The sequence below is a fragment of the Marmota flaviventris genome, chromosome 17 (genome assembly GCF_047511675.1).
Source record: "Marmota flaviventris isolate mMarFla1 chromosome 17, mMarFla1.hap1, whole genome shotgun sequence".
In the NCBI taxonomy this organism is placed as follows: domain Eukaryota; kingdom Metazoa; phylum Chordata; class Mammalia; order Rodentia; family Sciuridae; genus Marmota; species Marmota flaviventris.
The window spans coordinates 36,301,433-36,318,223 of NC_092514.1; the positions used below are offsets into that span (position 1 = coordinate 36,301,433).

General features: G+C 33.4%; 1 protein-coding gene across 5 annotated transcripts in view; it reads right to left on the reverse strand.

Annotated features, from left to right (window-relative positions):
- The window catches only part of Nf1 (neurofibromin 1), a 252,748-nt gene that overhangs the window by 141,695 nt on the left and 94,262 nt on the right, over positions 1-16,791 (reverse strand). For all 5 annotated transcript variants that reach the window (XM_027923915.2, XM_071603262.1, XM_071603261.1 and 2 more), the window contains exons 14-25: positions 13,640-13,753; positions 11,677-11,756; positions 9,980-10,103; positions 7,535-7,696; positions 6,032-6,281; positions 5,504-5,577; positions 5,032-5,115; positions 3,173-3,613; positions 2,475-2,614; positions 2,074-2,196; positions 1,554-1,637; positions 457-573 (exon numbers count right to left, since the gene is read on the reverse strand). In XM_027923915.2, coding sequence (XP_027779716.1) covers positions 457-573; positions 1,554-1,637; positions 2,074-2,196; positions 2,475-2,614; positions 3,173-3,613; positions 5,032-5,115; positions 5,504-5,577; positions 6,032-6,281; positions 7,535-7,696; positions 9,980-10,103; positions 11,677-11,756; positions 13,640-13,753 — 1,793 coding nt within the window. The remainder of the gene's footprint in view (positions 1-456; positions 574-1,553; positions 1,638-2,073; positions 2,197-2,474; positions 2,615-3,172; positions 3,614-5,031; positions 5,116-5,503; positions 5,578-6,031; positions 6,282-7,534; positions 7,697-9,979; positions 10,104-11,676; positions 11,757-13,639; positions 13,754-16,791) is intronic.

The following is a 16,791-nucleotide window of genomic DNA, read 5'->3' on the forward strand; positions in this document are numbered from 1 at the left end:
TATGTGTGAGGCACTGGGTTCAATCCTCAGCACCACATATAAATAAATAAAATAAAGTCCACTGATAACTAAAAAAAGAAAAAAAAAAATGGTCCAAACAGTTTAGACAGTGTCATTTTAAATGACTAAAGCATGTCAAGAGCTTGGTAATGTTTTGAACAACCAATTAAAAAAAAAAAAAAAAGACTAAAGCAATTTGAGTTTTATTCCAAATAAACTTCACCAATCAGACTGTTTTCTTTAAAAACCACAACATCCTATCCCAGGACTGTCATTGTGAATATTTCTTCACAAGCAGGATATATTTTATGAGATAGCAGCAATGGCCATAATACCAATTAGGCCATTAAGTCTATTTTCTAAATAAGACCATTTGCTTCTCTGACTACACTGTTTTCATTATGGGGGTGGGGGAATTTTGGTTTTTGCTCTATGTTCTTGGTGGCTGAAATTTACTTAAGAAATAACTGTGATTTGGCTTCCATCAACTCCACACCATCTCCTTCTTCAGGCTGCAGTGGAAGACCAGCAAGGAGTGAAACAACTGCTTCCATGCTTGCCTGGTCCAAATCTCTGAAGAAAAATAATTTAGACACTATGAGACTTTCAGGTTCTTCCACTCTAACTTTCCCTGAAATAAATCTCTAACAAACTTTAAGAAGTATTTCATTAAACAAATTATTAGCAAAACCTTAGTAATTTGAGTAAATATGCAGACCTTAGAATGCAAAAAACATTTCAAACTGGGAAGAAATTAACAGTAACTTTCTGCAAAGTAATCCTGGCTAATGAATACCTTAGTTCAAAAGTACCAGGCTGGGGGGTTAAAAAAAAAAAAAAAAAAATCAACCAACCAACCAATCAATTCAAAGTATGAACTATATCAAACTAGGCCTAAGCAAAGAAACCTATGTTAATAGTTATTATATAGTTCATAATGTTTAATCATTCTCTGATATGTCAATAAGGATTTACCATAACAGCACACACCTATAATCCCAGCAGCTCAGGAGGCTGAGACAGGAAGATTGAGAGTTCAAAGGCAGCCTCAAAAAAACTGAAGTGCTAAGCAACTCAGTGAGACCCTGTCTCTAAATAAAATAAAAAATAGAGCTGGGGATGTGGCTAGTGGTTGAGTGGCCCTGAGTTCAATCCCAGGTACCAAAAAAAAAAAAAAGAAAGAAATAACAGCATATCTAAGCAATTACTTCTTAGGAAGACTCAACACATTTACTTCCTCAAATAATACTTTTATCCCCCCAATCATAAAATAAATAGAATCTAAAATGTTATATATGTACTTTCACAATAACTGGACTATTCTTTCTAAACTGACAACATTAACTTTCCAAACATAAAATCTTTTACTAACTCATTTAGTTAAAAAAATAAACACATTCATGTCTTTATATATTTCAAGTGCAAAAACTTGATATCTAAAAAACAAATATACATGAAATATATGTGTGATAGCTATACTAGAGTAGTTTTAATACCTAGAGTAAAACCTGTAAACACTTAAAGTCATTTTATCTTTTTTTTTTTTTCTGTACCTTGTAAGACATTTTACATCATCATCTGCTGCTTGATTTGATGTTCCCATAACCCAGTCTGTCAGGTATTCTACCATCTTATTCCTATAAAATGGTGAAGAAAAGGAAAATAGCAACTTTTTAAAAATCACACACACCTTTACACATAAGATTTTTTAACAGTACAAACAGTTAAATAACCCAGGTGACATGACAACTTTATAAAATAGGTATTGCTGTCACATATCAAATCAGATAGGCATAAACACGAGCAACTTGCATATTGGTACTCAGTAATGGCCCTTTGGTATGATAACAGTTTGGAAACAGAATCGAATTCTTAATGCAAGTAGAGAAAAGGGAAGAACTTTCACAGGCACAAAGCTTTGAGAAGTCTGAAAAGCTATCAGGGAAAAACAAACACAAAGTGCTCCTTTTCCATTTCCCCTTTTGCGGAGATAACCAAGTACCTACTTTTTTTTCTGTACTCCATTTAATATAATATTTTCAAGACCCCAGTTTTGTTCTTTTGAGAACTCACCTAAATTTCATCTCTTGACAAAATGAGAGGTCATCTCTCCTTGCCATCATTACTTCAACTAACTGACACAGTTTCGTTTTTATTTGAATTGCGTGGACCATATTCCCAAGCACACGAACATACCTATTTAGACATAGAAATGTTTTAAAAATTATCAGATACAAACAAGAGATATTTTAGATGCCTTAATCTGTAGTAAAGCGGTTAAATGCAACTTTAAATATGACTGTCATTTTATTTTATTTAGGAGAGAACATACACAATTTCTGGTTATGTTATCAGTGCACCCAAATTGGGGTGCAATAAAGAAAAGGGTGGCAAATTATTTTATCAATAACTATCAGTATCAACGCATAAGGAGTTTTTCTTACCTTTTAAAGTAGCAGTAGCAGAATGCTTACCTGACTAGATTTAACATCATTGTTTCAATGCTAGCTTGTCCCAAATGTTCAGAGCTACCTTCAGTATGATTATCTAGTAAATTCTTCATTATAGCTATAGTTTGCTCTACAAATTGAGTATTGGTGTCAGTCAATAAAACCTATAAAAAAAAAATACATCAGTAATTTCCTATCAATATACTGAAAATAGACCATAGAGAGATGAAACTGATTTAAACATCATATACACACAGAAATAAGACACACAGGTATATGCTCAGATAAATATACAGACATTCAAACCTCCAGGCACACTTATATGCTACAGTTCCTAAGAAGCAAATAGATCCCTAAGCTTAATGACTCTTCTTTTTGTAACCTATTTTTATTCATTTATTTATTGACTTATTTTGGCAGGGCTGGGGATTGAACCCAGGAGTGTTCTACCATTGAGCTACAACCCAGCCCTTTTAAAAAAAAAAAAATTTTTTTTTGAGACAGGATCTCACTAAGTTGCCCACACTGTCCCCCTACTTGGGATTCTCCCAAGTCAGCCTCCCAAATTGCTGGGATTACAGAAGTATACCACTGCACCTAGAATATTTTGCCTATTTTTAAAAACTGTCAGTGAATATTCATGCCAGTACCTTATATAAACAATAGGAAAGAAAAAGCCTTCATTCATAGGAGGGTAAAAAATAAAGCAGAGAATACTTTACCTGTCCTTGGGAGTCAAAAAACTTGCTGATGGTATTCTTCAATTTGTTAAATAGCATTGGATAAAGAGCAGGACTCAATTCCAAACCCACTAGATCTTTAACATTGGTCCGTATCTGAAGTCCCACTTTCTCATGATTACACACCATTAAGGATAGCAGCCGATCCATAAATTTGCTGACAGGTGTATCTGTGTTTCCCTCTGAAGACATCACTGAAATCATGGAACCTTTACGTTCACTGACTGGGCCCATGGGTGGGCTATAGGTTGCCAGGCCAGAATTGCTTCTCTGCTGCAGACACACTCCCCCAAGAGCACAAAGGAAGCCAGTCATGTTGATCCATTCCTGTAGTGAGTCTGTATCAGATAAATCTATGGATCCTCCTCCACTCACGTGGGACATTCGTCTCTTAACAATGGTCTTATGAAGGCTTTCAGCAGCCTAAACAAAATTTTTTGTGAAAAGTATGAATTCAACCTAAATTGACTAAAATTTGATAAATTACCCTTTTAATTATTTCTCCCAGTATAAAAGTACATATTTTTACATTTTAAAAAGCATAACTTGAAATTACCATACACATTTCCAAAGAACCACTGATGTATTTTTGTCACAGCTAGACTAACAAATCAATCCAGAATATCAAATTTCTTTTAACAAAACTTTTATGTCGATGAACCTTGAAAACATTATGCTAAGGGAAATAAGCCAGTCACAGAAGCCCTCATAGTCTATGATTCCATTTATAGGAAATGTCCCAAAGAAGAAAATCTACAGAGACAGAAAACAGATTAGTGGTTGCCTAGGGCTAGAAAGGCAGGGACAGAAAGGCAAGAAAGTAGGGGGCAAGAGGCAGATATAGCTAAAGGGTTTTTTTTTGAGATGATGAAAATAATCTAAAATTGACTGCATGATTTTAACACAACTGTGAATACAATAAAAACAGTCATTGAATAGGACACTTTAAATCAGTGAATTGTATACATGAATTATATATCGATTAAATATATATATCAATTAAACACCCAAAAAGGCCTTCACGTTAAAGCTACATACCCTCTCAAAATAATGTTATTAGGTGTATAATTTTACTTGACAAAAACAAAACTTTGTTCTTGTTCTAATTACACATGGTAGAAAAACACTCTTTAACGACAGCAACATGAGTTATATAAATATACATAAATACAAATTACACTTTCAAACACCTAATATTGAAAGCAATATGGATGACATAAATCAAATATACACAATAACAATTATTAATTTCTTGGTTTACAGATAATAAAATAATTGATAATAACTGATAAAAAAAGGTCTAAATTTTTAAATTTCATTTAACCTGTCCATTGGAATCCTTAATCAGAATACCTAACAAAATAGCAAAATGAATTGTTTCAATTTTAATTTATTTTCCTTCGTTATCCCTTTTCTGAAAATTCTGTGAGATAACTTGAAGAAGGGAGAAAGAGCAAAAAAGAGGATAAAGAAATGGTCTCTACCCTAAGTAGTCTTCAGCAGCACATCCAATATTTCTGAAATGATGGAAATATTTTATATCTCTACTGTCCATATAGTAAATAACTGCCACATTGGCCATGCAGTACTTGAAGAGTGTCTACTATATGACTGAGGATATGAATTTAATTGTATTTAATTTTTAATTTAAATTTAAACAGCCATAAATAGTTAGTGGCTATTTATTCCATATTAGACAGTCAGATCTAGATGAACCATAACTAGTCTTAAAACAACTATAAATTTATTATACTAAGAGTTAACTCACAAAAGATTACTGAAGTAAAGCACATATGTTTAGCAAATCAATTAATAAACACAAACTGATTTTACAAACCCACCTGACCATCTTCCATTTTTGCTTTTGGGTAGTTAAGGATTAGTTTTGTAGCTTGTTCCCATTTTGCATGTGTATCTTCCCAAGCCTAAAACGAAACCAATTATCACTTGAAAGCAACTTTAAGCCAAAAGCTAAAAATCCATCAGTGCCTGCCAGGCTTCAAACTTCAAATTTGAACATATTACAAATATAGTACCCTACTTGTAATATGCACATTTCTCATATTTGCTTCAAAAGCTATTCGTGATCATACCCACAACAGGAGGCTTTAAAATTGAAGGTGAGGGGGCTGGAATTTTGGCTCAGAGGTAGAGACTTGCCTAGCATGTGTGAGGCACTGGGTTCGATCCTCAGAACCACATGAAAATAAATAAATAAAGGTATTGTGTTCATCTGCAACTAAAAAAAATATTTAAAAAAAAAAATTTGAAGGTGAGAGCCGAGAAGGGATATCTCTATTGCTAAGAGCATACCTCAGTGTTTCCTGCAGTGGGATGCTCAATGCGTCTTAGCAATGCCATCACTCTTTTCTGAAGTGCTGCTCTTCCTAAACAAAGACAACAGCACATCAAGTTATTGCCCTGCTTGCCATTGCAGAACTTGACAAGCCTATCCAAAACAGCAAGAGGAGAAACAGAATGAAAGCTTCAAATTTGATGAAGATGAAAATTGTTTTTCACCCATCTCACATGAAGGTATTTAACTTGAACTCTACAATATCCACAGCGTAAAAAAGCAATTCCTTTACCTATGATTTAGTCAAATACATGGTTATTTACTTAAAACCTCACTGCATACAATGTAGGCAGAGTCATCAAGACTAATAATTTATTTCAAATATTACTGATTTCATCCTGCCTTGTTCAGAAAATTTCAACTAAGATATCTAAATGAGCCCTGTAAACCTGCAAAGTATAATATTAAATATACACTTACATTCTTAACACAATCAGATGTGATGCAATTCAAAGCAGACTGAGTGAAAACATGCATATATTTACCTGTTGACATCATATTGCTGACAGAAGCAAACTCCATGAATGTATTATAGTTTGGCAAGAAGTTGTGCACTGATACTTCATCCACCCCACAACGGATATCTGCTTCCTCACAGAGGTGGCGGAAACAGGACATGGCAACCAGAACAGCTTCAGTGTCAGGACTCCACAGAAACATGTACAAGGCCACTTCTAGCTTGGTCTGGGCTTGTCGGCATATTGGCGGGGTTCCACTGCACCCTGCTGCACCATCCTGGGAGTCATGAGTAGGATACATATTTGCAACTTAGGAAATTTTATTTATAAAACTCAACAATAAATGCAATAAACTATGAAGCATACAAAACTCACAAAAGCTTTTCTCCTTAATCATGATTTTTTTCAAACATATCTTGTTCTAAATGAGAAATTTTGAACCAACATGATGTGATAATCTGTCAAATTTGGAAACAAATAGGTACTATACCGTTCTAGACTTCAGAAATGTAAATAAAGTCTAGCAGATTCACAAGTAAACCACCATGACATAAATCTTCACAAGAAAAAAACGCAATGCGCTTTCCAGTCAAGTATAAATTACAAAGGAAGAAGAAATAACAGGAAATTCTACTTAGTTCCCAGAGACAAGAAATAAATATATTACAGCAGTGATTGAAAAAGGGCATAAAAAAGAACTAAATATTACAGTAAAAAATACACTACATTCTAAATCATGTAGTTCAAACATGAAATGAAGAAACTTATCTACAAAACAAAAACAAATCTAGCAAGTAATGCATATTCTGCTTAGCTGGGTTTTTTCTGCTCAATAAAAAATTAAAGATAGGGCTGGGGTTGTGGCTCAGCAGTAGAGCACTTGCCTAGCACATGCAAGGCCCTACGTTCGATCCTCAGCACCACATAAAAATAAATAAATAAAATAAGAGTATTATTATGTCCAACTACAACTAAAAAATAAATTTTAAAAAATTAAAGATAAAAAGAGATTCCTTCTGGAAAAGAAATTCTTCTATTATGATCTGATATTTTCACTTGTACAATGATTCATGTTTAAGAGAAATTGGATATACAAGCAAAATTCTTGGGAAGATTCATCCACAACATTAAATAAAATATTTTGGTTTCAATTCCAGGAAATTTAAATCTTTGTTGATTCAACTTTTAAACTTCTAGGTATGAATGATCTTTCTTATTAGATGGAGGATTATAATAATTATAGTTATCAGTTATAGTAGCAAATAATCAAATAATCTATTTGAACCTCACAACAACTTTGAGAAAATAATTGTTATTATCCCCACTTTAAAGCTGAGAAACCGAGGCATATATATGTTAAATGGCCCAAAGTTCTATAAAGAGTATCGATACAACAAGAATCTAAGCAGTTTTTAATTACCATGCTAAATTACCTGGCTGACATTTAACAAAGTTCCTCCAGGAAAAAAAATTTAAAAAATAAGAGCACAAATGATCAGACAGGAAAATTATCCCCCAAAAGCTACTTACCATAGAAGAGTTTCCTTTTCCCTTCCGCAGAGATGCTCCAGGAGTATAGGTACGGAGCAATTCTTCATGATCCATGGACATTTGAGTGGTATTTCCACTAACAGGAACATCACATCCTACTCCATAAAAGAAGAGAAAGTGACAGGAACTTCTATCCGCCTGCTAAAAAAAAAGAAATAAGCTCTACCACAGCACTGAAAACCAAAAGGAACAAATATTTGTTATGAGCTGTCTTCCTGTTTAACAACATCCTAGAAAAACCTCTCCTCCCCATCCCAATGCCTCACCTGGAGAGACAGTCATCAGAACCCACTAGGACAAATCATGTTGGCTCAATGTCTTTGAAACTACTCTGTTTTAAACTCTCCAAATCATCAAAAAGACTGGATTTTGAGGCTGGGATTGTAGTTCAGTGGCAGAGCACTTGCCTACTATATGTGAGGCCCTGGGTTCAATCCCCAGCACCACATAATAAACATAATAAAGCACTGTGTCCATCTACAACTAAAAAATTTTTTAAAGTTGAAAAAGAGTGGATTCTATGATTGTAAATTAAGTCTAACATGAACACAAATATCGTGTCAACAAATATAAAAACACTCTAACGAAATCTATAATGTAATCTTGGTCAATTAGAAATGACAAAGCTTTTCTGCCATAAGATTTTATCCTGTGCTATGTCAGGATAATTGGAACTTGACTCATTTGAAGTAAGAGTCTATTAACAACTATATCATAGGAGTGATTTCACTGATGACAGTACTATAAACTGATTACTAACGTTTGTACTTTAGATATACCACAAGCAAGGGCATAAAACTTTGAAGTCTAATCTCTTTTCTTATTTGGGGGATAATCTCAAACTCCACTATGTTAACACACAAAGATAAAATAAATGTGAATAAACTTGCCTCACCATTAGCACTTTTTATTTATTTTTTAAAATATTTTTATTTGTTATTGATGGACCTTTATTTATCTATTTTTTTATATGTGGTACTGAGAATCGAATCCAGTGCCTCACACATGCTAGGCAAGTGCTCTATCACTGAGCCACAACCCCAGCCCAGCACTTTTTTAAAATTTATTTATTTATTTATTTATTTATTTATTTCGGTTTTGCAGGGGTACTAGGAATTGAACCCAGGGGCGCTTAACCACCAAACCACATCCCCAGCCCTATTTATATTTTATTTACAGACAAATTCTCACTGAGTTGCAAGGGCCTCACTAAATTGTTGAGGCTGGTTTTGAACCTGCAATACTCTTGCCTCAGCCTCCTCAACTGCTGGGATTTCTGGCATGCACCACGGTGCCCAGCTCCATTAGCATATTTTTAAACAAAAAATTTAACAAGATACATGGTACTAAAAAAGCATATAAGTTCAATACACTCATGATTTCTCATACCTTCTAGAACTGGATTAAAAAAAAACATTAAGTTTTACTCTTAAAACTATACCAGAATTGAAGAATTGATGAATTATAAAAACTATGTTAATGGACTGAGGTTGTGGCTCAGTGGTAGAGCGCTCGCCTAGCACGTGCGGGGGCCTTATTTATATGTGGTGCTGGGTTCGATCCTCAGCACCACATATAAATAAATAAATAAAGGTATTGTGTCCAACTACAGTTAAAAAATAAATATTTAAAATAAAAATAAAATAAAAACTATGTTAAAAGAAATATTCCTGTTCCCTACAACCTCACCATGTTTCAGTAGTTCACAATCAAAAAATTTTACTCCAATATAAGGAAAAAGAATTCTACTAATCTTTTCAAAAAATGAAATTTTTATGGAAAGAATATAAATAAACCTAGACTAAGGACCTCTTCCCATTACCTCCCCCTGCCCACTCTGGTATTGGGGATTGAACTCAGGGCTTTATACATGCTAAGCAAGCACTTTGCCACTGAGCTACATTCCCAGCCCTTTATTTTTTCTTTTATTTTGAAACAGGATCTTGCTAAACTATCCATGCTGGCCCTAAATTTGTGATCCTCCTGCCTCGACCTCTCAAGTAGCTGGTATTATAGACCTACACACCATACCTGATTCCCCTTCAGATTCTTGACAGACAACATTCCCTGGATTAATCTAGTCATGAGAACCAATTCTTATATATGGACTTGAGAATAAAGAAAGAATACACTTTTCAGCCTACTTAGGTCATATCAACCTCCACTCTACCTAGGCCTGCCCAAGGCCTACTTCAGCCAACTCGAATTCATCAACATTACAGTTTTAAGATCAAAACCTCAGAATAATTTTTTTGAATGTTCATTTGTTGGTTATTGTCTTCTGCACATATATTTCTCTTAAGGACCCAATAGAAGGGAGGAGGGAGCTCAAGCAGAACCTAATTTGGTTAAAAAACAGTCCCTTAATTAGTCCCATTACTATTTCAAATATTCTTCCAATTTTAAAGAGGTAATTTTCCTTACCTTATTTTTAAGAAGAAACTTATTCCTGCAGATCAAAATTTCCCGTAACCACTTGAGAATTTCTGTGCTACTAAGCATTTGATGGCTAGTTAATTTCTTGCAGATGTAAAAAAGCATTTGTGAACTGTAGTAACATAAAGTTAATTGTTACCATTATCATGTATAAATAACCTAGTACAAATATAACCAGTATAAAAGAATGGCATTCTCTCATAATGAATATAAATTTAGAGAAGCTTAGTTTCTCTTGTAGGTTTGTTTAACAGAAACAGTTATCCAACTGTTAGTAGCACTACAATCAAAGGAATATATTTAAAAAGCAAGTACTTATAAGACCCCTGCTCCCCAGACTCTCAGTGTTTCATCTATGTATCCCACCCTTGAAGTGGGCATGAGAAGAAATCATATGCATAGCAGATACTGTATATAAATCCAGTGCCATACAGCAGCAGTCTGCAAACCACCATTTGCTTTTTTAAATAAAGTTTTAGTGGAATGCAGCCATGACCCATTCATTCACATGTTGTCTTTGGCTGCTTTCTTGCTCCAAAAGCAGAAGTGAATAATTACAACAGACTGGATAACTAAGCCTAGCAGAGTTACTATCCTGTCCTTTTAGAGCACAGATTTGCTGATCTCTGTTCTAAAGCTATATTGTCCAACATAGTAGCCACCAGTGAGTCATATGTGCCTTCCGAGCACTTTAAATATGGCTTCCTAAATTGAGATGTGTTGCGTGACACCAAACTGTGAAGGCTTTGTGAAAATAAGAATACAAAATATCTCATTAACAATTCATTCATTTTATGTTGAAATTTTAATATTCTAGGTATGTATATAAACTAGGTTAAATAAAATATATTATTAAAATTAACTTTACATATTTCTTTTTACTTTATTATACCTGTGGTTTACACTGTATTCTTATTGGACAGATCTACTGCCAAGTGACTCAGCACACCCAATTCTATTAAAAGATAATGGCGAGGCTGGGGTTGTGGCTCAGCGGTAGAGCGCTTGCCTAGCCCATGTGAGGCACTGGGTTTGATCCTCAACACCACATAAAAAATAAAGAAAATAAAGATATTGTGTCCATCTACAACTAAAAAAAGTTTTAAAAAATGGCAAAACTTGAGGTTTACATATTTAAACATTCCTCCATGTAGTGCCTTTGTGTTCATTAAAAGATAATTTACTTAATTAACCTAAGAAATAGACAATGAAATTAAATTGTCTGTATTTTTGCCTTTTAAGCAAATGTCCATTATTAATTCATTCATCAAAAGTATGAGTATTATAGAAGATTTATGAAATATAATTTTAAAAACTAAAAAAGTTATAAAATATTAACCCTGTATGTTTATAACTGTAAAAATCTATTAGAAACACAGTTATAAACTGTGTTTACACAAAGAAAGATAAAACAGACTATATCAAGCAAGAGTACTTGTGCCTGGATGATAAAATTTAGTACTATTTTTAAAAATTTATTTTGTACATTGCTATAATGTTGCTATTAGAATAAAAAATATTCTAACAATTTATAGTCAGATAAAAATACAAACTCATAAGCACTCTAGAGGTATAAATTAGTAAATTTTTATAATAAAATAAAAGAATTATACAGTTAGTATTTAAATACAAAAACTCTAAAATTAAAAGTTTAAATTGAATTTAAAAATTAAAAGTACATATACCTAATCTCCCAAAATGTTTCTACAGGAGCATCAGGATTCCACAAATCAATGCTATCTAACTGATGAAGAACCAGCAAAGCCTGAATTTTAAAAAAAAGAAAGAGAGAAAACTCACTCAAAAAAATTTGGGAAAAAATAAACTTCAGTTAGTACTTATTTTATAAATACTAACAAATTGAGCTATGTAAAGCTACAAAGACTTGATATACAGTAAAGACAAAAGGGAGAAACCCTAGAGAACACAAATCTCTTAAGGAATACCATACAGAATGAAATCACTTTATTCCTGCCATGTTTACTCTAAACAGCACACACAAAGTTAAATGATGAACTCAGAATAATATAGACACATAAAAATTGCTTTCAGAAACAAACTAAATGATTTAAATAAAGAACTTTCTGTAATAAAAAGTTCATTCCCATCCCCTTCTTAGAAATTTAAAACAACAGGCCCCCCCCCAAAAAAAGTTTAGATTTTTCATTTCAGCAATGAGACTAAGACATTGTAAAACATAATAAAATTATTAAAAATAAAACGGTTAATCCCTAGTAAAGGGGTTCCCCAAAATTAACGCACACAGCAAAAGATAAAGTGGAAATTATCTTGCTTCCCACAGATATTTACTGACAAGATAAGTTATATAGGGGGTGTATTAAACATGTATTTCATAACAGATTATTCATCTTAAAGTAATTCAATTGACCATAAAATTAAACTTCGAATTTGGTACACAGAGCGTTAACAGGAATTAAATAATTTACTTTAAATATACAATTATCACATAAATACATTATTCTTATATAAAGAGCAAAGTGTATACCCCTCTTTCAATACCCAACCTTAACTCCAAGTCGACAATGTTTTCCCCTACTCTTACTCCAACAAACATAGTTGATCTCTGTATTATTTGAGTCTTTGGTCAAAATATTTAGAGATTCTTTGAAGCTTTTTATTAAAATTCCAATAAAAATATTATTGGGATACATAAGGAGAACTGATTTTTTTTTCTTTAAAACCAAATCAATCCTAAAGCAAAGTTATAGCCCCTCCTAATAAAAGGCATTTTAAAGCCTCAAAAAAAAAAAAAAAAACCAAATCAAATGCTTCAACTGTAAATGATGTCACTGATAACCTGCCTCACAATAGGAAAAGATAAATACATGTTTAACTTTGGACTACTTTAAAACTTCAAAAGACACAGAAAAGCATCCAATTACTAAAGGAGTGGGGATCTGGAATGATGGGCTTCTTTTTGGGGTGATAAAAGTGTTCTGGAATTAGATAGTAATTGTAAAACTGTGGATATGCTCAAAATGCACACCTTAAAATGAACTTATTGGTAGGCAAAATATGCTCCAATTTTAAAAATGACATTTTAGTAAGTTTAAAAAATAAACTGCAAATAGAAAATTTTGACCTTTTTTATTAAGCATAAGAATTTGCACAATGTAATCCCAGCTACTCAGGAGGCTGGGATGAGAAGATCACTTGTCTAGGAGTTTGAGGCCACGCTGGGCAATACAATGAGACCAGGCTCAAAAAAAAAAAAAAAAAACACCAAACAAGCAAACAAACAAAAAATGAATTTCACCCAACACTGCTGCTACCTATGACATAAGGCAAATCAACCCTTTCTTTCTCCATGGAATTTCTAAAATATTACATAGACACAAACATACCATTTCCAGAAATGATATCTACCTATTACCCATAGAAGACTTATACACCAGAGGAACATCAAGAATGTATATAGAGAAGGAAAGAAGAGGTTTTGGGAAATGGGAAATTAACCTGATCAAATTATATTGTTATGTTGTGTGCACATAAAATATGCAATAATGAATTTCACTATAATGTATAATTATAGTGCACCAATTTAAAAAAATTACATAGAAATTTTTAAAAATAATGTACACATTCATAGCCTTTCCTTCAAGAGTCTAGAATTCATTTCCCCCTTACCTCCATTGCTTCCTGAGCAATCTCTGGCATGTGTGACTGAGGGACCAGTTGGACGAGCCCTGTAATTAATTCAGCTGTACTGCCTTGGGTTTCGGGCCCCTGTTTTCTTGGATTCTGCAAAGGAAAGAGCAAACGTCAATTAAAACAAAACAAAACTGACAGGGATCATGAAGAGGAGAAGAGAGCAACTGATAATTGGTACTAAATTTCTTTTAGAGGTGATAAAAATGTTCTAGAGTTAGTGGTAATAGTTACAGAACCTTGTAAATATTCTAAAAACCACTGAATTACACATTTTAAAATGGTGAATTGCATGCTATGTGAATTTTAACTCAATAAAAAAATTTTTTAAATCAAAACAGCATTTGTTATAGATTCTTTTAATCCACATTTATACTTATTCATTAATGTAAATAATACCCATGGAAATTTATAATTAAAAGAAATAAAAATAAACATTAGCTTTTCTTTCTTTTTTTAATATTACTTTTTAGTTGTAGTTGGTTGGACACAATACCTTTATTTTATTTATTTTTATGTGGTGTTGAGGATTGAACCCAGGGCCTTGAACGTTCTAGGTGAGTGCTCTACCGCTGAGCCACAAGTATTAAGAACTTGGGATGTAGATCAATGGCAGAGTGCTTGTCTAGTCTGAGCAAGGCCCTGAGTTTGATCTCCAGCATGGCAAAAAATAAAAATAAAATAAAAAATAAATGAAGTGTAAGTAATTTTTTTTCAACAGTATACTGCCTAAATAATGTAAGTCTGGTTTGGAACTTACTGGTTTTTTCTTTTTTCTAAATAGATGGACATAATATCTTTTTATTTATTTTTATGCGGTGCTGAGGATCTAACCCAGTGTCTCACACATGGGAGGCAAGTGCTCTACCACTCAGCCACAACCCCAGCCCACTTACTGGTTCTGAGCTTACAAATGATTGCATATTTTAAAACAAAAAACACACATATTGGAAGAAGACTGCATGATTTTCCTGTAGAGCCCTTTTGTATAGTAAAAACGTCCTATTCAAATCCACAGAGCTGATGTCAAAGAGGACTAGAATCCACACCTCCAGAGAGCCATATTTCAATCCTTTTCATTGTGGAAAAATATATTGCACCAAGCAAAGAAAAGTATTGATTGTATAAATGTGAATACCTAATTAAAGATATTAAAATGTGCCTGGCACAGTGGTACACGCCTTTAATCCCAGCAGCTCAGGAGGCTGAGGCAAGATGATCACAAGTTCAAAGCCAGCCTCAGCAACATAACAAGGCCCTAAGCAACTTGGCAAGATCTTAGCTCAAAAACTAAATCAGATATAAAAAGGGCTGGGGGTGTGGCTCATTGGTTAAGCGTCTCTGGGTTCAAACCCCAGTACTTCACCCATACTCAAAAAAAGAAGCTGGAAAAGTGTGAAATGTTTCCCATAACTTAGAAGATGTATTTACACTTCAAAAATACATGGTGTGTGATGGTACATGCCTGCAATTCCAGCTACTCAGGAGTCTGAGGATCATAAGTTTAGGGCCAGCCTAGGCAACTCAGCAAGACCCCTTCTCAAAATACAATATAAAATGGGCTGGGGATGTAGGTCACTAGTAGGGTGCCCTTGGGTTCAACTCCCAGTACCACAAACAAATAAACAAAATGCTTCAATTAAGTGAAGCCATCTTACCTTGTGTCCATATTTATCCTAACTACAAATCCTTCCCTATTATAATGACTGAGGTAGGCCGTTCCCCAAAAGTATATTTGTAATTCAAAACTGTTAACCTATTTTCCAACATTTATATTCATTCATTCATTCATTCATTCCCCAATAGTATTTACTGAATACCAAAGAAAAAACAAATTTTAAAAAGGCATTTTCTACCCTCCAGCAGCATGTAGTTTCAGGAGGAAAAAAACATCAATAAAATAATTAGGATGGTATAGGACAAATATAAAACTACAAATGAGATAAGTACAATAAAGTTATATCTGCAATGAGAGCCTATACCAGGGAAATATAGCCTAGTTAGAGAGGCTTCCTAGGGCGGGGATAATAGTTTAGAAATATTAGGAATTACTCTATAAAAAGAAGAGAGAAACAGATTCTAGGCAGAGAGAAAAGCAAATAACAAAGGCAGATATGAGGGAATATGGTAACAAGAATTGAAAGAAGAGCCATTATATTATGACTTGAGTAAGAAGACAAAACATAAGCTAGATGTAGAAGAACTGGTAGATGAGAGAAAGGTTTTGCAAGACTTAGTACATCTGTCTGAAGTTTGGTCTTTATCCCAAGAGCAATTTCAACCAAAAGGTTTTAAGTTGGGCAGGGGGCATAACAGGATCTGCTTTTTAAAGAGATCATTATAATTTCAGAGCACAGAAAGGATTAAGGGGATGCAAGAAATACTGGAGGTTAAACATGAGGCTTCAAAAATTGAGAGTAACATGATTAGGACAAAGATGATAAAGATGGAAGATAAAATCATATTAGTTTAAAAATACCACAACTGAGACCATTTAATAGTTATTCCTATATTTCTATTAGCTAAGATTTAGAATTTTGATAAATTACAGAATAATTAAATATTTACAATAAATCTTTCACAATTTTACTTATCATTACTTTGAGAATAGCTATTTAGCCACTAGATGGCAGTAAAGAAAATAGTTTCTATAACTCTTGGAAAATAGCAAATTTTGCTTAAACTCTTGTCTTCAAAGAGTAATATATTTAGCATAAAAGACATTGATGACTTTGATGTATTCGTTGAACCTGAGTTAAGCCACGTAAACAGTGGTACTAATACTGTGAGACACACACGATGAGGTAACATTATAACTTGTGTCATGTAACAAAGAAATAAGGAAAAAAGACATTTCATTACTTTCAAAGGCTCACTTTGAAATTTGCTCTCTCACAAATTTTACAGAGTTTTCCAAGCCAAAGATTTAACTATTTATTCTATTAGACTCTAGAATTTGGATGGGCCTTTCGGAAAGTTCAGAATATCAGGCCTTCTTTCAGGGTCACTGATCCTTTTGGGAGTTCTTTCTCACTGTTTTCTCATTTCCTCTATATCCAGAAAAATTCCTTAAAATATACATTTTTTTCATAATTCAGAGGCTTCATGGAACCCCTACATTACAGTAATGT